The sequence below is a fragment of the Nilaparvata lugens genome, chromosome 9 (genome assembly GCF_014356525.2).
Source record: "Nilaparvata lugens isolate BPH chromosome 9, ASM1435652v1, whole genome shotgun sequence".
In the NCBI taxonomy this organism is placed as follows: domain Eukaryota; kingdom Metazoa; phylum Arthropoda; class Insecta; order Hemiptera; family Delphacidae; genus Nilaparvata; species Nilaparvata lugens.
In genome coordinates, this window is record NC_052512.1 from 38,605,846 (window position 1) to 38,630,934 (window position 25,089).

A 25,089-nucleotide genomic window follows, 5' to 3' on the forward strand; every position below is an offset into this window, starting at 1 on the left:
TAAAATGTAAAACCAACATTTTAAATTTTCTCTACTGGAGCAAAACATCGATAGAAAATAAAGAAGACCCCATTATAAGCACAATATACTTGTGTACTAGAATTCACTTGAACTAACTCATCACTTCAACCCTTCAATGATCACAATGAACTAGAATGGTATAAAAACCATGAAATTGATAATCAGGTACATTTTTCAAATAGCTTCACCCAACTAAATCTGTGAATGCTAAGTCATAAGAAATCATGTTCAATAGATTTAATTTGAATGCTTCAAATAGAAAATGATCTATTCTTTTGGTGCCCTAATCAAAATCAATTTCAATCAACATTAATCGACATAAAGAAACGCTTCTGTCAACCTTGTGTAAAGATTGACAAGATGCGAGAGGAGGTGAAAAATCGATGTGTTAACAAAAATAATAGAATATGATGAATCATCTTTCAATTAATCTTATACGGTAGGGTACTTTGTGGTTAAATGTGAAACACTTTCATGATTTTCCTACGTTTTATGCATGCTTACTCTTCCTTAATTTGTATGTTTGCATGGCTTTCATCTTTAGAATCTACTGAATTTTCATATTGGACTGTCTAAATAATGTAGATTCAACTAGTGAGAACGGAAGATAAGCTACTTTACAGAGAGAATCATAGAAAGTTTCAACTCAACAAGCCCAATGTATAATTGTTTTTATGCCTCAGCCGTCATAATATATATTTGGCTCAACCGAAGGTTGATCAACCTGGCTTGGAAAATATTAACTGTAGAAAACAGCAAACACTGCACGCTATGATTTTTCAGGAAATTGCCACTGTTAACACTATTGTAATCTATGATTTATCTCAGTTTTTGACATTCATAACTTATGATAAATTTTAGCATAGAATTATGATCATACACACATATTTTGAATATGTATTATATTATGTAATAGTATGAATATTTTATCGGTTGCAAACAATATCTTTTTCTGTAATAGAATGCATGATTTAGCACATATATAACAACAAAATGATTTTAGAGAATTTAGAGAATTAAAATGTGAAAAATTAGTTTCATCGCATGTCAAAACAATAGACAAAATTGATTGTTTCGAGCGCCATAGTGTGAATAGGATGCAACTTAGAAAGCAGTAGGCCTATACTACTGTATTTTACTTTTTACTATGGTGAAGAGAGTCAGCCACGCCGTACCGCGTCGACTGTTTCCCCTTCCACAGTGTCAAATCGAATCGCAAATAAATAACAATATACATCAATGGATTCGCAATGAATGTGGCTACATTAATTATTTATTTAATTTTCGGATCGAAACTGCTTTTTTGGACCTTCATTGACTGGGCTATCAATTTATTATTAAAATACCAAATTGAATAACAAAATAACACTCACTAATCACTTGAAATTGTCAAATAATGATCAACTTTATCTAAATTATAAAAGTATATTATCTAAATTATAATTTTTTTGTTTTCAAAATTTTTGAACAGAAAATTGAATCTGAATTCAAGTGTATGGAACATAACCTACTTTCTGGACTATTTATAGTGTATAAATAAACATTTGGGAAAAATCAGTTTTGGGCTGTGCCAATCATTTTAAAGAATTGTGTTCGGTTTATCAAAAGTCAATAAATAAATAACGAGCGAAGCTCGGTGCCCCTATATTATCTTCTTAGTCATGGTGTTTTATCATTCCATCTTTTATCAATTTTTATAAAAAAGTAAAAAAAAATTGTCTTACTTCCTCATCTTTTTTTAGAAAATTACAGAAATAACTAGACTACATTACAAAAATGATCATGATATCTTCTTAATAATGGTGTTTTATCACTCCATTTTTTCATTCCATTTTATAAAAAAAAGGAAATTACGCAACTGAATGCTGCACAATTCAAATCAACCGCCGATTCAATCAAGCCTTAAAGTATCTAATGGAAAATGCAGGCGAGCGAAGCAAGATAATTTAGCAGGAGGTCTAGGTTGAACGGATAAGGCGAATAGGGAGGAATGGTTGCTATACAACAGATGGTTATAGAAAAGCATTTATACCGTTATCTCTTCGACGGATTGATTGAGTACTTTATTCATGTAGATTACAATATATACTGGCTTATACACTTATATACAATAGCTTACAATACAGCAAAATTATAGATGAATTTACATGATATAGACTAAGAAAATTATTATTGAACTGCATATGATATGTAAAAGCAATTGGTAATAGCTATTAGCTATAGATAATATTGTTATGCATCTACATAAATTGGCGGAGCTTTGGACATATCAATGTTCATTCTTTGGAAAGAATATTCGAAGTATCCTTCCCACTAACTCTGTACCAAATTGTAGAGAGAGAGAGATTGATTGAGTACTTTATTTATGTAGATTACAATATATACTGGCTTATACACTTATATAGAATAGCTTACAATACAGCAAAATTATAGATGAATTCACATGATATAGACTAAGAAAATAATTATTGAACTGCATTTGATATGATAAAAGCAATAAATTGGTAATAGCTTTAGATAATATTGTGATGTAACTTCATAAATCGGTGGTGTTTCAACAAATAATTGTCGATTCTCTAAGAAGGATATAAAATATCCTCCCCATTAACACACGACCGGGTTGTAATGAATTAGAGCTGTTGGGAATTATAACTCGAAGTAATGTTCAAATTGGAAACTCCACTTGATAAGTTACAAACTAGTTGATTTGAATCTTAGATTTATGGGATGAATGAATAAATGAAATATAGAATAATAGTGAATACAATATTGCATTAATATATAAAATGAGATAAATGAAACAAATGTTATAGGGTGGGATTTAATTGAAATTTCAGAAATTTATTGAGTAATATTGACAATATACAATACTGAAGAACAGAAAATCTTGAGATGGGAAGATGAATATGTATTATGTATAGTGAGGTCTACGTTATAATGACAGTATTTGATCAACTTTGGTTTTGCTAACCTTGTCTATCATTCGACATAACCGGTGGTACTATCCTTTTCTAGGTCCACAACGATGCCCATTATGTTTTTGACAGTGTGGAAATATTATTAATTAATGCAGAGAATTGGCATCGCTATTCTTCCATCTTTATCCACTGCCATTATAACGTGGACCTCACTATAGAATGGAGATGGGATGTGGAAAATGGGTAAATGAATGGAAAGGAAGGGAGATTAGAATATTTGTCATGCAGTGCTCTAGGGTTGGACAGACTCAGTCATTTTCTCTATAAGATACTTTTTCAAAGACAAGATAAAGCCCACTCGGCTCTCAATGCATCTCTGGAGTTGGGAAGTTTATTCCATTCACGACAAGCACTGACAAGGAACGATTTGGAATAGATAGTGGTTCGATGATTAGGTACTCTGAGAGTATTTGCACCAGTTCTAGTATGGGAGAGAGAGAGTGAGAAAGAGAGTGAGAGCGGGACAAATAATGGGACTGGCAGTGATGACGTCACTACGTGAACAGTGTACCTGTGTAAGGGAGCCATGTATCATTCCCATTTGACCGCTGGGCGCTACTTGTTTATGTCCTTCCAAACACACCTGCATTACGTGCAGGCGATATGCATGATAAATTTCCCTTCATACCGGATTCTCTGCAATTAGTTTTTCAATTTCGAATAATCTATTGCTCATCATAATTCACAACACAATACAGTCACATCTCTTATCTCTTATCCGGAGGAAACAATTCAGTGTTTCAATGCTGTAACAACTCATTGTTTCAAAATAAAAATCTGGTGTGGTGCACTCACACAACTTTCCTTGCCGTTATGAAAATTGATCACCTGACGCTAGTGTTCACGCGCATCTCAAAGATCTGAGCCAGCTGGTGACAGGACAATGACGCTGGAGACACACGAGGTCTGCTATCTCTTCATAGTGAATGATTTAATAGAATCAACATTTGCCAACAGTTCTCAATTTGAATAATCACATTTTCTCGGATTTCAAGCTTATTTTCAATTTTAGGTGAAAGTGTTACTGAACATTAATTGTAGAGATTTTCATGCCCAATCTTTTCCACTTGAAATATTTTGTTTAAATCGAATCTGAAGCCTGATAATTGGAAATCTAAAATCAACCTTTGATGGGGCGCTGCTTCTGAATTTTTTACTGATATGGGACTTGTGGCAGTTGATAGAGCTTATCAATGACTTATAGGTATAAATTTGATCAAAATCGTTGGAGCCGTTTTTGAAAAAGTCGCGAAAACCCCTGTTTTTGACATGGACCTTCAGTTCCAAATTTCAAGTCATTCCGTTAATGGGGAGATGAGATATTGTATACACAGACACACATACACTCTTACACACATTAACAAACACAGACACACACATACAGACCAATACCCAAAAATCACTTTTTTGGACTCAGGGGACCTTGAAACGTATAGAAAACTTGAAATTAGGGTGCCGTAATTTTTTTGGAAAGCAATACTTTCCTTACCTATGGTAATTGACCGAGCGAAGTGAGGTATAAGATTCAAGTAGACGGTTTTGCATTTCTCTTTATGTTTATATGTTTCAATGTTCCGCATTTACGGCGAAACGCAGCAATAGATTCTCATGAAATTTGACAGATATGCTTCTTTTTAAATTGCGCGTCGACTTTACTAGGCTTTCATATAACCCTTGAAGAATATCTTTTCGGATATTTGTCCATGATCTCAGACTTGGCAAGACTGCTTGTTTTAAGTGCTACATACAAAGATTATGCAAGAACAGAACAGATTCACAAATTCTTAAAACAGTGTAATGATTGCTTCAGTCTCTTAAATTTAAAAATGATAACTTGAGAAAACGAGGTGATGCTCTGAAATACGATTTGAAAAAGGCGGAGGAAGTAATCAGTGATTTGAAATTACGGGGACATTTGACTTCAACAATAAAGGATAGCAATAGTGAGCGTGAGCGTGACAATAAAGGATAGCAATAGTGAGCGCGACGGTAAAGTGCAATTGGAGGCTTGCAATTCATGAATATTGAACAATTTTCAGCGTTAAATACAAATACAATACAAATTGCGCGTCGACTTATATACAAGGTTTTTGGAAATTTCGAATTTCAAGGATAATATAAAAGGAAAGGGAGCCTCCTTCATACGCTAATATTAGAGTAAAAATCAGACTATAGAGTTATTCATCATAAATCAGCTGTCGAGTGGATTGTAAATTGCATGCCATGACGCATGCAAATTCAATATCTCAATGTAACTTGGTAAAAAATTAGCTGATGTGTGGTGCATGCCTCATTGAATGCAATTCTTATGCACTATATAACTAAAATAACATAGTATTGTCTCTCGACCTTTGATACACGAACCACAACAGCCATTAGCCGTTTTTCACACCGATATTTCGCCAACACGACATACAGACAGGATTTACTCTGATGGACAATATATGAGGAGGCTGCGGTTTATAACTGCGCGAGATCTACTGTTCACAGACCTACTAGTAGGGCAAGGAAAGTAAAAACAGCTCATTATGTTCTAGTATGGAGAAAATAGTATATTTCGCACCTAGAGCAGAAAATGAGATTTTTTCCGCCTCGAAATCGGTTTTCAAAGATTGAGAGCCGGAAAAACATTTTTGCCCGTGGTGCGAAAGCTATTTTTCGCCACACACAAAAATAAACAATATATATATATATATATATATGAGAATAATTGTTTACTAAGCACTTCCGAAAGCAGAAGTGGAAGGTGATAGCTCTAGCAAATCTGAGTTAATCTGAATATCAGGAAATTTTCCAAGTATTTTTATTTCTTATTCTGATTTGCCTAAATAACCTAAAAGATGATGTTCAATCATGTGGAAGGTTGAGTTTATACTTTTTTATTCTTTCAAATGACAATAAGATGATATTAGTAGGCTATAAATGTTTTAATTATTGAATAATGAACACAACTAATGAAAAGTTTTTTGATCAGCTGTTTTTTGATCACCTTTCTTAGTTCCATGTTAGCGGCTGGAAAGGGTACTCTTTCCGGCCTAGGCCGGAAAGAAACCTGTTCTGACGTCAGACGAGAGTCGCCTGCAAACAATGTCTTTCAGATCTACGTAGGGACTGGAAAACAGCTGCTTTCTGTATAGTGTGGCGAAAATACTCTAATTTGATTTTGTAATTAATTTTCAGGTTGATTTCGAACGATGGCAGAGTGGAGAAGAGGAAGAGGAAGATCAACTTCCCGAAATTAACGGCAATAAGCGATTACAAGACATACATGGTGATTACCCCGACCTGTACGAGAAATTGAAAAAGGACGAATTTGGATATAAAAAAGGTTGGCAACTCTTGAAAATTCGATTCTGTTCTTTTACACTATACAGAGTGTCTCAGAAGTAGTGTCGAACATTTTAGACCATTGTTCCTGGATTATAGGAGACTACAAATGTCGTATTTGAAGTGCAAAAGGCCCCTTCCCTTCCATGTTATGTAAGATATTATTAAATGATTGACAAGTCCATACACCCCTTTGAGAGGAGGTCAGCGGCTGCTAAATTATCTATCTATTCAACTAATACTGACGTAGTAGAAGTAGTGTCGAACATTTCAGGGTATTGTTCCTGGATGATAGGAAACTACAAATGTCGTATATCAAGTGTCCAAAACTCATCGGTTATCCTCATAGCTGCCATTTTGTTTTTTTTTCACTTGAGAATTTTTATCTCAATAACGAAATGTTGCATTGATCTGATATTTGGCATGCATATTTATGCTAAGCTAGCGTTCTACCGTTGCGCTACACGGCCGTTCGAAAATGATAGTCTTGTAACAGCATTATAACCTCCTCATAAAAAAACACACTTTGGGCTGCAACAATGTAGCCTATGAAACTTCATGTAAGGTAGCATAGATGAATTTGAACATTAATTCTGAAAAATCTAGAAGGAAAATTGAAATTTGGGCTTCCAGGTGCACGAGATTGATATTTTTAGAATATATGTGCAAAATTTGGAGACCTAAATCATTTACGTTTTTCCGGTATGCAATCCACAAGTTGGCATATTTTGATGAGAACACAGGAACACTCGAACAAACACAACCCTACTCTCTCTTATTATATAGATAAACGTTCAATTTATTGATGGGTTCCCATTCTTATAACTCACTCTGTAGTTTAACCTGTTGAACTTATAACCAATCACTAAACATATGTTCATTTCGTTTCAGAGGACATGAAAAAGGTCTACCTTGTACTATATAACCTGAGCCAGTTTGTCTTCTATATGTACGTATTCATTGTGATGTCGATTCGGTACGCTAAAGAGAATGTTGGTAAGAATTATAGAACTGTTTCATTCATACTAGTATTTGCGCTCTTAAACTTATTTCAAAAGAGTTTTAAGTATTCACTCGGAAGAGTGATTTTTCACTTTCCTTGCCCTATTACCATAGGCAAGGAAAGCATTGCTTTCCAAAAAAATTTAAGGTACCCTAATTTTATGTTCTCTATACCTTTCAAAGTCCCCTGAGTTCAAAAACATGATTTTTGGGTGTTGGTATGTGTGTGTGTGTGGGTGTGTGTGTCTGTGAACACGATAACTCCATTCCTAATTAACCGATTGACTTGAAATTTTAAACTTAAGGTCCTTATACCATGAGGATCCAACAATAAGAAATTCAATAAAATTCAATTAAAAATGGCGGATAATGGCTAAAAAACCATGTTTTTCATGGTTTTCTCGAAAACGGCTCTAACGATTTTCTTCAAATTTACGCCCTAGATAGCTATTTATAAGCCCTATCAACTGACATGAGTCTCATTTCTGGGAAAATTGCAGGAGCTCCGCAATATTCCTGAGAAGAATGAATTTTGTTAAATTTGTATCACGATTTTCTTATAAATGACTTGACCGATTTTTTCAAATGCATACCCTGTATAATTATATATCAGCTCTATTAACTGGCATGAGTTTCCTCCCTGAGAAATTAACAGGGGGTCCACCCCATCCTTGAGAAATTTACTTTGTAACCTCCTTCTCGTGCGTGAGGTAGGTAGGTAGAGCAGTTTATTCAAAAGAACACATGTCGATATTTTATTTGTAGAACAGCTGTTTCGACAACTTTTAAAAAATCCTCAAATTTCATAATTCAAACAAAGGAAAATGTACTCTGAACACAATCACAATAGTATAATCGTAGTTTTAATTATTTAGCCGCCAATCGACATAATGTTATTCCCTAAATTATAATCGTTAATGAGGCTTATAGATCAATGAGCAAGGAAAGTTGTGTGAGTGTACCACACCAGATTTTTTTATAAGGCCTTTGTAGTTTTATGGGCCAGTTTCACGTCCGTCTGTTAAATATGGACATTAACGCTGATTAACAAATCAGCGTTAGTTTTACGGATTCATTTCTTAAAACCTTGGAACAAGCTGGTTTGTTTTTTTTTGAGCGTCTAGAAGCGGAGCGTCAAAGCGTCAACGTGCGAGTGCCAGTCTGGTCTACTCTTGTACATAATAATTCACCTGCTCTACTACATTTTCCCACCATCTAGTAGTTAAAATTGATTGCACTAAAGAAAAATAAACAGTTTATGCCCGGTTGCAGAGTCGCTACATAAAGTCACCTATAGCTAACAGAGCCATTAGTTAACACCTCACCCATAAATAGAAGTTCGTTGCAGAGTCGATTGCCAGACCCCTGTTAGCTATGGCTCTGATAAGGCACACACATAAGTCACACTGCTGCTCATACCACTTTTTGCGTGGTATGCTTCTATCCAACTAATGTATTGGCAACGGAAAGAGAATCACTGTGAACAGCTCTTCCAAACCTCCAGTCGGATGACGTCACATCATGGCGCTTGTTTATCACAAAACTGCTGTCTGCTTATTGTGTTGTTTATGCTTGGAGGTTATGAATCAAGATCGTAATAAATTATTAATAATTTGTAATAAATTATTTTCAGTTTGATTTTATTTAGTTTTATTTCAGTTTGATTTTTTGATAGCTAAATGAATGAATTAAGTAAAATAAAATTAGAGGTAGAAGTGAAATAAGTGACTGGTGTATTTATTATTGTATAATATTAATAAAAAAAAATTGGACCAGAATTATTCCGTTGCCTTCTGGCATTTTGATATATCTTGGAAGCAAAGCAGCCAGTTTACAAGATATATTTCTAATGATTATTTTAATTAAGTATTGAAAATTGTATTACATCTTCATCCAAGCTACTCGAATAGTCAATGATATTTCATTCAGTTTATTTACACTTTGTCTACAGTTTCAAATAGTTAACGTTATTATAATGTAATCATTTTCGTCTGTCTTTTAGAACATGCAAAAAAGTCAACATAACCTTGAAATACACTTTGCGCGAATGTATAGTGGATTTATAATGCATTTTGGGCATTTAAATTTAGTGCACGTTTAGTTATTGGTAGCCTCAGATGACATCATCTGCCTGTAGGGTTTTCGTCTCTTCAACGGAAAACCCTGTTTGTTGGCGCCCTGTTACCTATCAGCTGAGCAATAGCACAAAGTAGCAATAGCTAACAGAACGTCTCTGCAACGAAATTGGCCTGTTCAGTTAAATATTTAAGTCCGCGCTGTTAACTATGGGCGACATTATTTGTCGACTCTGCAACCGGGCATAAGTCTCATAGTTGAGGATTTTACGGTCCAGTGGTAGCTTTCTCTGAATATTCTCTAAATTGTGACTGTTGACTTTTTGCAGATTCAATGTCCGGTACTTATGAAGCAGTCGGCACAGTGATGAAGTTCTGTCAGCTGATTCAGTTTCTAGAGGTGATGCATCCTCTATTCGGCTACACTACTGGATCCACTTGTATTGCTTTTGCTCAGGTTAGTGGCCAATGTGATCCGTGGTCCAGTGGATAGAGTGCTTGCGTAGCAACCTAGAGATCCCGGGTTCAAACCCCGCTCAGAGCCAAAAGTTTTTGAACAGGTCACTCCCGTGTTATCGGACGGGCACGTTAAACTGTCGGTCCCGGCTGAAGTATGACAGTCGTAAGGCACATTGACCTCAAATGATAATATATGTACAGGCGATGTAGAAATTTCCACCAATAAAAGTCATACGAATATTATTATTATTATTATTACTAGCAGGTAACCCGTGTTTCGCAAGGGTTTTTCTTAAAACTTGACGTAATGAAATCTAGAAGAATTCAAAATAGGCCTATAAGAATCCTCGGTTGATTAAGAATTTATATGCTGCATTTCAAGTGAATCAGAATGACCACCTTTCAATTAAAAAAAGAAGTTGGATTCAAAATGGCGGAAAAAATTTGGGTGTGACGGAAAACCTGTTTTTATCATTCGAAAAGGATCCCCAATCATACCTATCTTCTAATTTCCCTTTTAAGAGAAATCTTCTGCTGCTTCCATACAAACTGGAAGCATGACAAATAATTGAAAACTTGATTTAATCAAATCTTGAAGAATTTAAAATTGGTCTATAACCACCCTCGGTTAAGCAAGAATCTATATGCAAAATTTCAAGTTAATCAGTCCAGTAGTTCTGACGTGATAATGCGTCAATCTTAATTTCCCTATACTTTACACCTGTATAGGCTACGTTTATAATCCAGTACTTTCCTTTATTATAGTATAGAAGATGATGGATGATCATTGATGATGGATGATCATGGATGATCATAGTATACATGGATGGATGATCATTGTTATTTTACTAAAAGATAGAATAAGTTGAATAGTTTCCCTTTCAGAGGGAGTTTTGACAACCCACAATACTCATTTTTCATTTGAAGATATAACGAAAAGGTGCATATGACCTTATTTTTTTTGCTCAGCTTGCCAAAATACCCCTCATTCCAATATAAAAATTTTCGACTGACTGTACAGTGAGTCATTCTATCAGGGCTCAAATAATTTTGAAATTTTAATTAAATAAAAATGGAAGAATATAATTTCTTTATGTAAATAACAACACCTTCATTCAAAGACATATTAACTGCATGCGTTTTCTTATTGCCGATACAGCATTGGTGAAACTGTAGACGTTTATTTAGCACTTTGTCTCAAAAATTGTTCTAGCTGAAAAATTAATAATCCATGCCACGTGTAGGCCTAAACATTGCATCAGGAAAACAAAGTTTCAAAACTATGTTTTTCAGGTAGAAAGCAATATAGAAACAGATGTTCCTTTTTTAATTTGGACCATATGATTTGGTAATTTTTTAATGAAATCTAATGTACCATTAATGAAATTCAAACATTAATTCTGAAAAATCTAGAAGGAAAATTAAAATTTGGGTTTCCAGGTGCACGAGATTGATATTTTTAGAATCTATGTGCAAAATTTGGAGATCTAAATCATTCCCGTTTTTCCGGTATGCAATCCACAAGTTGACATGTTTTGATGCGAACAAACACACGAACAAATACAACCCTACTCTCTCTTATTACCGGTATATAAATTATTATTATTATTTTTATTGTTATTATTATTAATATTAGTGGCCACTTCTTGTTCTTATTTTGTTTAATAAGAATTGTTTAGAAAGAATGGCCCGTTCTGGGTACATGAAATGTGGTAAATTGTCCGATTCACAATTTACCCGGTAAAAAGTTCTGCGTCCGATAAGCCGTCGGTCCCGTCTACCTAAAAACTAGTCGTCATCTCTCATCATCATCCCTCTCACTCATTGCCCACGCACAAGCCTAAGAGCTTATGTGGACATCACTCTCAGTATTACCAGTAGTTCTGTGAACAGTAGACCTCACACAGTTTTCTCATCCACAAGTATCTGCTGTCACCTGTTCTAGTTGATTCAGTTGAATCACAAATCACAATTGAATCATAATTTAGTCTTAGAAACTGTTATTTGTTTTCTCCAAGATCAAAAACTCATTTATGTTAATAAACTCAGTTCACGTTTGAATTTGTATCCCATATGATAATTTATCCAGTTTCGAGATAATCTTTCCATCTGATAAAAATATATCTCAACTATTTTAAAATTAATTTTTTCAAACAAGAATATTATAACATCTTCGGCATTATTCAGTTCATTTGATCATTTTTTATTTTATTTTCAATCACCTATTAATTTTGTTTTTCGAATGTGGGAATATTGATACTGAGGGGCATGCATCATAAAAAATATTGAAACCCTACCTTTTAGAAATAGGAAATAGAAACGAAATAGAAAATAGAAATAGAAATAGAATAGGAAATAGAAATAGAGACGGCCAGACATCTGTGTAATGCATGCAATGAATTACCCACTCGTCAGCTGATTGATTATGAATAATTCTATAGTCTGATTGATCCTATAGATGATATTTTCATATAGTGATATCAGAGTATGGAGGAATTTCTTTTCTTTCCATATTATCCTTAAAATGTAAAATTTAAAAAACCTTGTGTATACATGGACGCGCACTTTAAAAAGGAATATTCCTGCCAAATCTCATCGAATTCTATGAACGCGTTAGGCCGTAATCGCGTTACATACAGACAGACAAAAGCAAATCCGAGTTAGAACATAGACCTCACCACGTTCGGTCAATTATTCATATTGAATGAAAACCATAGTTTGTCATAGATTGACAATGGTGTAACAACCGAAACCGGTCTTTCTAACTATGTATAAAATCTGTGGTTTTTGACAATTTCTTAGGGCCGGTTTCCGAGCTCGGGATTTAGCCAAGTTCTAGACTTTAAACAGCTGGAGTCAGAAAATTGGCTTTCCGAAACGGGGCGTAGTCGTAGTCATTGACATAGTCACGTTGAAATTAAATTAAAAAAAAAACTAGAAAATTAAACACAAAATAAAATAAAGAGAAAATAGTGTAAAGTTCAGCTATTTTGAATTATTGACCGAGCGAAGTGAGGTCTAAGATTCAAGTCGACGGTTTGAATTTCTCTTAATGTTTTAAATGTTTGAATGTTTATATGTTGCGCATTTACGGCGAAACGCGGTAATAGATTTTCATGAAATTTGACAGGTATGTTCCTTTTTAAATTGCGCGACGACGTATATACAAGGTTTTTGGAAATTTTGCATTTCAAGGATAATATAAAGGAGAAAGGAGCCTCCTTCATTCGTCAATATCAGAGTGAAAATTAGACTATAGAATTATTCATCATAAATCAGCTGTCGAGTTGACTATAAATTGCATGCCATGACGCATGCAATTCAATATCTCAATTTAACTTGGTAAAAAATTAGCAGCTGTGTAGACTATAAATTGCATGCCTCATTGAATGCAATTTTATGCACTATTAAATAGGATGCAGAAAACTTATAACAGCTATATATCTGGGCGCCTAGATGTCTTCTCGTTTTCTCGCGCTAAATTCCGGAAAGCGTTATATAATTAAATCTTGTGTAAGCATGATCTGATCAAATAAATAGTTAGTGTATCAGTGTGGATGTTCTTATGGTTTGGGACGTCATTATAACTGCGCGAGGTCCACTGTTCACAGAACTACTAGTTTAGAAATGTTTAATTTCGTCAAGGAAAAAAGTTTCCAATATTATAGAAATTATATAATAAAAACTGTGACTACTGTTATAAAAACTGTGACTATGCCCCGTTTTGGAAAGCTAATTTCCCAACAGACTCCAGCTGTTTAAAGTCTAGAACTTAGCTTAATCCCGAGCTCGGAAACCAACCCTCAGGGCCAGTTGCACGTCCGTCTGTTAAAAATGGACAACGTCGATTAACAAATCAGCGTTAGTTTTACGGATTGATTTTTGTTCCTCCAAGATCGGTTAGTTGTTAATCCCGATTAAGTTTACCGGTTAACTAACCAAGATTTTAACGGTTTCACAATCCGGCAACACTGTAATTTAACTGACAAAATAATTAAGGTTATGTTATTGAAGCGGTGAATTTGGAACTGAAATAATATTAACAAACGAGATCATGGTCCAATATTATTAGACAAAGAAAAAATGAGTTTGATTTCAATTCTAATAAGAGAGAATATTTACATAATAGAAAACTGATGATGATAGGTATGTTTTAAGGTAAAAATGAGGTTATGTTATTGAAGCGGTGAATTTGACCATTCAATACAGAGACATGCGCCATGAAAATGCTCTGTCTGTCGCCAGTGTCAAGAGCTATGCTGCTAACAGACGACAACAGATCGAAAACTAACCTCAAAAATCAGAATGCTAATATCAGCTAAATACACTTCTCCATTTTATTAATGAATGAAATTCAATCATATATTTAGCCCATACTTTGAATTTTTTAGTTTTTTTACCAAAAACTAATTGGAAGAATCAGTAGGTACCTAACCGGCGTTAGTTGGATTTAATTCCCCGTGGATGGCCTGTTAAAAATCTTCTACGTCGATTAGTTTAACCAGCGTTATTTTTCTATTTTTACCTTTGAGCAACCAAATTTTCTTCGTTTCAACTAATCGCGGTTAAAATGGTGCCAACTAATCAGAATTAAAAATTGTTTACGCCGGTTAGTTTAATCGGCGTTATCGCTTGAAATTTGTGTTTTGTTTCTGTGTTTTTTGCACAGAGATCCCGGGTTCAATCCCTCTCATAACCAAAAGTTTTTTAACCAGATCACTCCCGTGTTATCGGATGGGCACGTTAAATTGTCGGTCCCGGCTGAAGTATGACAGTCGAAAGGCCCATTGACGGCTTAAATGATATATTCAGGCGGTGGGACCTTCCCGCAAGGGACTCCCCACCAACAAAAGCCATACGAATTTACTTTTTTTCTGTTTTGTGAAACCAAAATGCATCGGTTAGCACTAATCTTGATTAAAGTACAGCATTTAATCGTGATTAAACGTTAACCGACGTACGAAAAACTGGGGGTTAGTCTTTTTATTCAATGATAATCAGGTGCTGATTATATGTCACTGTAAAGGTGCGTACAGACTGTCACTCTGCTCCGCAACCGAACGTCACTCCAGCAGAGCGATTGATGATCGACCGGGGAGCAACAGTGGTTCGACCGGGGAACGGGAGAAGATCTAACATCTTCCGTAACGTTCATGATGGGTGCGACTGCAGAGCGGGGGCGGAGCGACTGCGGTGCGTTGGAGGAACGAGGGCGGTACGAGGGCGGAGCGTGCTCGGTGCGAGTTGGAGGCGCGTATATGTGTACGCAGCTTAAAAGAGACTACAGAGTGCGATTGTTCATAGATTTTTTTGTGCTGTAGGTGACGGGCAGAGCGGCCATTTTGTTTTTAATGATCGATGCCGAGCCCAGGATGCAGACAAAGCCAGTCGTGTTCTACTTATTTCTCATCTGGTCCATTATTGAGATTGTTCGGTGAGTTGCATCCTCCCTTCCTTCTCAATTTCCAATTAGTACAGATTATTAGGCTAGTTTCACACACATTGCCCCCTGTGGGTTGGGGAAGCTTCAAGTCGATCATCGTACTCAAGAATGTGTTGAAAACCAGAATTCACCCACAGTATCCCTGCTTGTCGTAGGAGGCGACTAAAATGGACCTCAAGGCATATATGATATGATTATTGATGTTTGATTCCTTGATTGCTTGAAGCTTTTATTTCTTGTTTTAACATTTTGACAAGGCCTTGTATAGTGATGAATATTTGAATTCTTCTGGGCTTACTTTAGATGTAGTTATGTTTATGTGTTTATATATGTATATCGTATATACTTTCAATTACATTAACTTATAAAATTCTGACTTTTATAATGTTAGTATAGTTTTGACTTTGTCTATTGCCAATGTTGCTCAATGACAATAAAAATTTATTTATTTATTTATATTTACTTTATTTATGTAGATTACAATTTATACTGGCATTCAAACTTATATACAATAGCTTACAATACAGCAAAATTATAGATGAATTTACATATTATAGACTAAGAAAATGATTATTGAACTGTATATGATATGAGAAAAAACAATTTGTAATAACTATAGATAATTATATTGTTATGCATCTACATAAAGTGGCGGAGCTTTGGACATATCAATGTCCATTCTTCGGAAAGAATATTAAAAATATCCTTCCCACTAACTCTCTACCAAAAGAGACCAGAGATGGGTGAAACTCCAGGCACAAATGCGGGTCAAGAGACTGAGTCGAGGGTGGCCGGGCGCCCTAGAGGAAATTTGGCGTCCCCTCTCTCAGCGGAAGGACCTACAAAGAAGGTCAGGATTGGAACTCACGTAGGTCACGAGTTTGTCTGTGGAGAGGCCAAAACTCACCACTGCTCAAAGAAGGGCGGCCATTTAGGCAAAACTTCTTGGGAGAGGTGAGGCTTTTGATCCTACGAAGTTTCGGAGAGGCAAAACGAAAAACCCAAGAGACCAGATATGGGTGAAACTCCAGGCACAAATGTGGGTCAAGAGGCTGAGTCAAGGGTGGCCGGGCGCCCTAGAGGCAACATATTGTTTATTGTTTTTGAAGGGACGGACTCAAGGATTCAAAGGTTCAAAGAACCCCACAAGTCAACCGAAGCTTATTGTGTTCCCTAGTAGTATGTTAGTTAGGCAAACCAATACCTGTGTTCTCCACAAGAACCAGGCGTTTTCCCTATACTAACATTCCATTCATCACTCGGTTGCTTGTTGCAATCTAGGAGTGATCCGTGGTCTAGTGGATAGAGTGCTTGCGTAGCAGCATAGAGATCCCGGGTTCGAACCCTCTCATTTCCAAAAGTTTTTTTAACCAGATCACTCCCGTGTTATCGGATGGGCACGTTAAAACTGAAGTATTGATGAAGCACGCTTATCTCAAAAATAGTATTGCCGCAGCCACTAATAAGGAATCACAGCACTGTAGTTGGAGCGCAAAACAGTGTAGTAGCAGACGACAGTACAGCCACCGGCTGGTGAGATCAAGTTCAGCAGTGCAAAACAACAAATAACTTAATCAATGTGAACCAAGTGCAAGAAGATGCGGATATGGTATTACGATTGAATCGACCTTACTTACGAACCACACATATATATGTCCAGGTGGGTAGAGTGATAATACAACATACAGATCACTACAGCACAAAAATTAACTCAAATTAACGTGTAAAACAGAATAATTAACCGAAAAATCACAGAGCCATAAAGATCATGATCATCCACGACAGGCAGTTCTGCAAACTGTTTCACCTGTTTCAAACTGGAGTTTCACCCATCTCTGGTCTCTTGGGTTTTCTCTTTTGCCCCTCCGAAACTTCGCAGGGTCAGAAGCCTCACCTTTTACAAGAGGTTATGCCTAAATGGCCTTCCTTCTTTGAGCAGTGGTGAGGTTTGGTAACTCCACCCAAAACTCGTGACCTACGTGAGTTCCACTCCTGGTCTTTTTGTAGGTCTTTCCGCTGAGAGAGGGAACGCCAAACTGTCTCTAGGGCGCCCGGCGCCCGGCCACCCTCGACTCAGCCTCTTGACCCACATTATTTATTTATTTTATTTATTTGCAATACAAATGAGACTGATTTAATAACATTGGCAGATAAAATAATAAGGTAGTCCTTGTGCTTTTTTCCTTCCAAATTTGTAGGTGACAAAATCCAAGATAAGGTTAGAATTTCACGTGTACAATTTTCACAAAATTCTAGTCCAAAATAAACATGAAAACTATAAATTTTGAATTTAGATGGCTTGAATTAATAAATTGTTTAGAAATATTCCACTCAATTGCCACTTGTAACAAATAATATTGAGTTATTTAAGAAAATTGTGCTTGGAGTTTCACCCATCTCATCTCTGGTCTCTTGGGTTTTTCTTTTTGCCCCTACGAAACTGCCCTGATGGGGCAGATCCCGTGGGTTTGTAGGCAAGGCAACTTCTGGAGTTGCCTTGAGGTCCATTTTAGTCGCCTCCTACAACAAGCAGGGATACTGTGGGTGTATTCTGGTTTTCAACAGATTCTTGAGTACGATGATCGACTCAAAGCTCCCCCAACCCACAGGGGGCGTCATTTAGAGGCATCTTGGCCGCCCCTTCCTTACTGGAAGGACCTTCAAAGAAGGCCAGGAGTGGAACTCATGTAGGTCACGAGGACTAATCAGTCTGAAGAGACTGTCAAGAAATACATTCTAATGTTCAAATATCATAGGCGGATAGTTTAAAATTTAAAGCATATGGTACCGCAAGACATAATATTACAATCTCACTATACAAATAAAGCTTTTTCAGACCTTGGCCGATGTGTTCTAGAAGTATCTAAATTATTTCAATGTGTAATTTTAACTTTCAACATTTGATAGATGCTCAATTCATCTGTTGATTTTTCAGGTATCCATATTATATTGCTCAAGTCTTCAAACTCAACGTTAGTTTTCTTACATGGCTGAGATACTCTGTATGGATTCCTCTCTACCCGTTGGGTATTCTCTGTGAGGGCATCATAATTCTAAGGTCAGTGAAATCAGAATCAAGTGATGTAGTAAATGAATTGAAAGAACATTTTATAATAAAAACACATTGCAATCAAAAAACCAATAAGATACTTATTATTGCAATAATAAGTATCTATTTCGTTTTCTAAAAAGAAGAATCGTTTTTCGTTTTTTCGTTTCCTATTCCAATGTACCTATTGACCAAAATTAGTAGAACATATTCAGGTTATATCACAGTCGTCGTACAATAAGGTTATGGTACTGTAGTTTTTACGCATAATTCTGATATAATTTTACTCCAAAATGAACTTGCAAACTATTGATTATGAATTTCGATGGACTAATCCAAATAATTTAGGTATTCCATGACATCTATTTGGCTTTTTATCCACTCCAAAACAATAACTGAATTGTATTTGCTCAGTTAAGTCTAGAACTTGAATTTAAACCCTACCCCAGTCGAGGGTTTAAAATCACTCTGTTTTAAGTCATGGACTTAACGATTTTTGATAAATCCTCGTCTTGGAAAGAGGCGAGTATCTAATTCAAGTCCTGGACTTATAAGCCCTTCACTCAGAAAGCGAAATTATAAACTCCAGGGTCTAACGTGATCTCTTAACTCCAGAGTCTATTCAAGTCCTCGACTATGTTAACGCTCTGACTCGGAAAGCCGATTTTCTGACTCCAGAGTTTAAAGCCAGTTAAAGTCTAGAACTTGGCTAAATCCCGAGCTCGGAAACCGGCCCTTAATGTCTGACTGACAATATCAACGTCAGTTAATATTCTTAACTAACGTTAACGTTAACTAACTTAACGTTATTGAATATTCTTTCAATTATGGAGAAAAACCACAACATCTCATACCATACTATCAAATTAATAAAGTAGCTTTATGACGCTGGTAGTCTCTCATATTGTGCCGTTCATACACTCTTGCCCGGTCAAAACAGTAGAAATCTACAATAATCGACAGTAATCGGCTTGAGATAACAGTAAAAGTTGCGACATAAACGCCCTATACCATGGGATATCTACTTATGCTATTGTTTCTCTATGATACAATGCAATATCATGCTGTATGTAAATCAAAATTTAATTGAAACTAAAAATTTTTCAGAAATATTCCGTACTTTGAGGAAACGAACCGGTTCAGCGTGTCTTTGCCCAATGCCTGGAATTTCACGTTTCATTGTCCGACAGTCATGAAGCTCTATCTCCTGTTCCTCTTTTTTCCTGGTGAGTTCGACAAATAACAATAATTCTTATAATATTTAAACGTGTAGTGAGGTTCAAGTTGTCACTCGATCGTATTTGAACTTGTCTATATGCTTATTATGTCAGTATTATTGGCACAGTATTGTAGAATATTATGAAAGCTTGAAAATGACATCTAGTTGAAGGCTGTAAGTCCACCTTCCACGGCTGGAGCGTCATTGGGAAAAGAGAAAAAAACTACTGTTTGCAGCGGAAATAGTATATTTCGCACCTAGGGCCGAAAATGAGACTTTTCCGGCTCGAAATCGGGTTTCAAGTCCGAGGCCGTAGGCCGAGGACTAGAAAAGATTGAGAGCCGGAAAATTTTTTTTCCCATGGTGAGAACGTTATTTTTCCTCCACCTACTGTCTAAAGTACTTACTTTACTCCCTGAAACATGATACTAAAGTGTCACTTTTTTGCTCTCGGTAGTAAAAAACAGAAAAACTCCCTAGGGAGTAAAAGTGACTCCATTCAAATAACATAGGAAGCATCTCTAATTCAAAAACTCACATTGTAATAGGTTAGAAGGTCTAAGCTCAGATGAGAAAGCGTAATAGAGGTGTATGTCATTGAGTCAACTGAATTCAATACCACAACAAGAAATTTGAACAACTCATGAAATATATGTTTGTATGATATTATATTCTTATTTTGTAGACGATAAAAATTTAAACAATTTTAAAAATATTTTATTCTATTCAAAATACCAGCCAACAAATATTTTTGATCTGCAATTCAAATCTGAAACGCGTGATCTGGAGTCAGCCATTTTTGGTAGCTGCTCAGCTGATATAATTGTTACAACTTTAGCCGATAGATAGCGCAATCGGCAGTGCCAATCAGCCGACCGGTTTTCAGGTTTTAGATTTTAGGTTATGTTGTTAGGAAAAATTGTCACCAATACGTAAGTTTTTAAAATGATTTTATTTGCAGTTTCTATAAAAAAATGTAGATGGAGGAAAAATGTTGTGTACATCACGAGCGAAAAATACTTTTTCCTCCACCTACTGTCTAAAGTACTTACTTTACTCCCTGAAACCTAATACTAAAGTGTCACTTTTTCGCTCTCGGTAGTAAAAAACAGAAAAACTCTCTAGGGAGTAAAAGTGACTCCATTTAAATAACATGGGGAGCATCTCTATTTTGAAACTTACATTGTAATAGGTTAGAAGGTCTAAGCTCAGATGAGAAAGCATAATCTGTCATTGAGTCAACTGAATTCAATACCACAATCAGAAATTTGATTAACTCATGAAATATATGATTGTATGATAATTATTATATTCTTAATATTAGTATACGATAAAAATGTATACAATTTTTAAAATATTTTATTCTATTCAAAATACCAGCCAACAAATATTTTTGATCTGCAATTCAAATCTGAACCGCGTGATCTGGAGTCAGCCATTTTTGGTAGCAGCTCAGCTGATATAATTATAATATACTGTTATCTCAAGCTGATAGACGACGTAGTTCTTTCCTGTGGAGCTTTATGACGCTGGTAGTCTCTCATATTGTGCCGTTCATAAAATCTTACCCGGTCAAAACAGTAAAATCAACAATAATCAACAGTAATCGGCTTGAGATAACAGTGAAAGCTGCGACATAAACGCCCTATACCATGGGATATCTACTTACGCTATTGTTTCTCTATGGTATTATTGCCACAGTATTGTAGAATATTATGAAAGCTTGAAAATGACATCTAGTTGAAGGGTGTAAGTCCACCTTCCACGGCTGGAGCGTCATTGGAAAAAGAGAAAAAAACTACTGTTTGCAGCGGAAAACACTCTTTTTTCACCATAATATCAGCCAACAAATATTTTTGATCTGCAATTCAAATCTGAACCGCGTGATCTGGAGTCAGCCATTTTTGGTAGCAGCTCAGCTGATATAATTATAATATACTGTTATCTCAAGCTGATAGACGACGTAGTTCTTTCCTGTGAAGCTTTATGACGCTGGTAGTCTCTCATATTGTGCCGTTCATAAATTAAAAATTGTGCCTGTAAAAATTTCAGGAGCATCTATGCAAAGTTTGATTTTAGATTCTCAAGTATCAGGCTTCAGATACAATTTAAACAAAAAATTTTGAGTGGAAAAGATTAAGCTAGAAAATCTCTACAATTAATGTTCAGTAACATTTTCACTTAAAATTGAAAATAAGCTCGAAATTCGAGAAAATGTTATTATTTCAATTGCAAACTGTTGATTCTATTGAATCATTCACTATGAAGAAATAGCAGACTTCGTGTGTCTCCAGTGTTATTGTCTTGTCACCAGCTGTCTTGGATCTCTGAATAGTATACTTTTATGCGCGGGAACACTAGCGTCAGGTGATAAATTTTCATAACGACAAGGAAAGTTGTGTGAGTGCGCCACACTAGATTTTTTAACCATAATATTATGCAAAACCTGAACAATTAGAAAACCATGTAACTCATGACCCTTTGGAGGTACAAACCTGAAATTGGTATCAATCTCTTCGTAAAGATGTGTGGAAATAGAATATCCATGATGGCAATCTCAAAATGTTTGTCATCATAGAAAAATCCAAGATGGCGGCCAAAAATCTGATTTCAAGAGTTTGAAGCTATATTCACCATAGTAAAAGTTGGTGGAATTGGATAAATCTTTAGGATATTTTGTAATATTACATTTTTCTTCTCACATTGGAATCGAATCTTCAATTCGAGATCTATGGAACTTTATAGTAAATGTCAGAGTTATCAATAGACGGATAAACTTTTTGACGGAGAATTTATTATCGTAAATGTTTGTTGCATTGTTCCATGGTGTCACCGAGGCAGGGTTAACAAAATAACAGAATAAATGGTTTATTTAAATCGAGATATATATAAAAATTTAAAATAACATTTTCAAAATAAAGTTTTATTGAGAACAGATGTAGAATGTGAATTCTAAACTTATAAGTTATAATTTTTTGATGACGTGTCTGTGGAGATCGATATTGAACAGGGCGTTGTTTTTGTGACTGGCAACTTATGTTTTTTTTTTCTGTTCTGCCCTTTTTCTGAAAAATGGCTGGCTACAAATGTTGTCGTGGAGTTTTGCTCTAAATCATTTTCGTTTATTAATGTTTTAGATTGAGTTTTATATAAATTTTTGTGCAAAATTAGCTATTAGTGTAGTAAAGCCAATAGCCACTGTGTTTCAACTGTAAACTAGATAAGTATTTTAGTTCGTAGTTACTTGAAATAATTAGGCTTGTAAGTTATTGTTCTTTGTATATTTCTGTGTTTTGCCAAAATTTCATCTGAAGATTATAAGTTAATTTGCTCTGAAAACTGGATTTCTCATTCATAGGCAATAGATCCATTCACAGTTTATCAAGAATCTATTTTATTGGAGCCGACAACTATTCTTAGGTTGATAGGTGTTAAATGCTATTCCAACCGTTTAAGGAAAAATTGGTAGCACGGCAATTTCAGTATGATTATTTTAGAGCTTCCAGATGACTAAATTGATCCGATATCCTCGACAATATTAGAATTGCAGACGATTTCTTAAAATCGACATATTTTTGAATTCTAAACACTTTGGTGGTAAAACCAATCCGATATCTTTCACAATAACTGAATAACAAGCGATATAAAAATTTCTGTCAATTATGACCGCCATCTTGTATTGTTCAATGATGTCGAATATTTTAGTTGTTTCCATCATCAATATTTTTATTCGTAATGTTGTAACGAAGAGATTGAGACCATTTGCAAGTCTCAATCTTGAAGTAGTCATGAAAAAATCGATTTTATAGCTCTAGCTTGTTGCCTCATGCATATGGAAAAACGCACCAGAAATCATGCAGGGATTTCTTTGGAGGGCGCCGGAGAACTCATTTTTTGACGTACAGCGCATGAAGATATATCATTCCAAAGTTGTAAAAACGCTTTGAATTTCGTAGATTTAAAATCTCTCTGTATCTCTTGCACAAAAAAAGTTATAATGGAATGAAATTTGTACAAATTTAGAAAAAAATATTTTTTGGGGTTTTGACGGTTATAACTAGAAAAATATGCGTTTTAGAGAAAAATTTTATAAAACAAAAATTGTAGAGGAAGATATTAAAAATATTCTCGTCTAAAAAACGGTTGAATATCTCGAACGGTTATTGAAATACAAGCGATATAGCAAAACCATGAAAATGTTGGCGGCCATTTTGTTTCCGAGGTGTTTGTCGACTTATCATCATCATCACGATCCTTATTCTGCTAGACCTAACGAAGAAATTGAGACATCTTTCACGGCTGTTACTCAATAATGACCACGGAGTGCCTTATTCATGACATTTGCGCCCGGACTAATGATAATGTCTCCTCTATCTATATATATAAAAGCGAAATGGCACTCACTCACTCACTGACTGACTGACTCATTCACTCACTCACTCACTCACTCGCAGAACTAAAAATCTACCGGACCAAAAACGTTCAAATTTGGTAGGTATGTTCAGTTGGCCCTTTAGAGGCTCACTAAGAAATCTTTTGGCAATATTTTAACTCTAAGGGTTGTTTTTAAGGGTTTAAAGTTCGTCTTTTAGCATGTATATTCTTCTTCTCCCAATCTCTTAATTATAATTGAAATTTCCATATCATATGTTACTATAGAACTATAATCTAGATAGAGTACCTCTTCGAAACAGTTGTTAACTGGCAACTGAATTAATAATTTTTCCAGGTTGGCATTAAGTTGAGTTGACTTTGTTAGGTTGGCACCAAGTTGAAGATTTAAATGCATTTATCACGGAAAAATTGATTGGGCACTGCTACTCCAATCCTGGGAATATTATATCACTAGCCGTCAGGCTCGCTTCGCTCGCCATATCCGTTTAGTCTGGACCCCCGACCGGATCGTCCTAACATATGATAAAAATGCTTAAATGAGAAATGCAGGCGAGCGAAGCGAGCCTGCTGATCTCATTCCCGGACGATCCAGTCGGGGGTCCAGGGGGCGGAGCCCCCTGGATAGACGGATATGGCGAGCGAAGCGAGCCTGACGGCTAGTCTATATATATAAAAGCGAAAAGGCACTCACTGACTGACTCACTCACTCACTCACTCACTCGCAGAACTGAAAATCTACCGGACCAAAAACGTTCAAATTTGGTAGGTATGTTCAGTTGGCCCTTTAGAGGAGACTAAGAAATCTTTTGGCGATATTTTAACTCCAAGAGTGGTTTTTAAGGGTTTAAAGTTCGTCTTTTAGCATGTATATTCTTCTTATTCCAATATCTTGGAATTATAATTGAAATGTCCATACCATATGTTAATATAGAACTATAACCTAGAGAGAGTACCTCTTCGAAACAGTTGTTAACTGGTAACTAAATTAATAATTTTGTCAGGTTGGCATTAAGTTGAGTTGACTTTGTTAGGTTGGCACCAAGTTGAAGATTGAAATGCATTTATCGCGGAAAAATTGATTGGGCACTGCTACTTCAATCCTGGGAATATCATATTACTAG

General features: G+C 35.6%; 1 protein-coding gene across 1 annotated transcript in view; it reads left to right on the plus strand.

The window, feature by feature from the left end:
* Positions 1–25,089, plus strand: part of LOC111060208 (very-long-chain (3R)-3-hydroxyacyl-CoA dehydratase) — a 68,416-nt gene that overhangs the window by 41,371 nt on the left and 1,956 nt on the right. The window contains exons 5-10 of the mRNA XM_039435834.1: positions 6,180–6,327; positions 7,218–7,322; positions 9,733–9,860; positions 15,184–15,296; positions 18,241–18,363; positions 19,462–19,580. Of these exons, the coding sequence (XP_039291768.1) occupies positions 6,180–6,327; positions 7,218–7,322; positions 9,733–9,860; positions 15,184–15,296; positions 18,241–18,363; positions 19,462–19,580 (736 nt within the window). The remainder of the gene's footprint in view (positions 1–6,179; positions 6,328–7,217; positions 7,323–9,732; positions 9,861–15,183; positions 15,297–18,240; positions 18,364–19,461; positions 19,581–25,089) is intronic.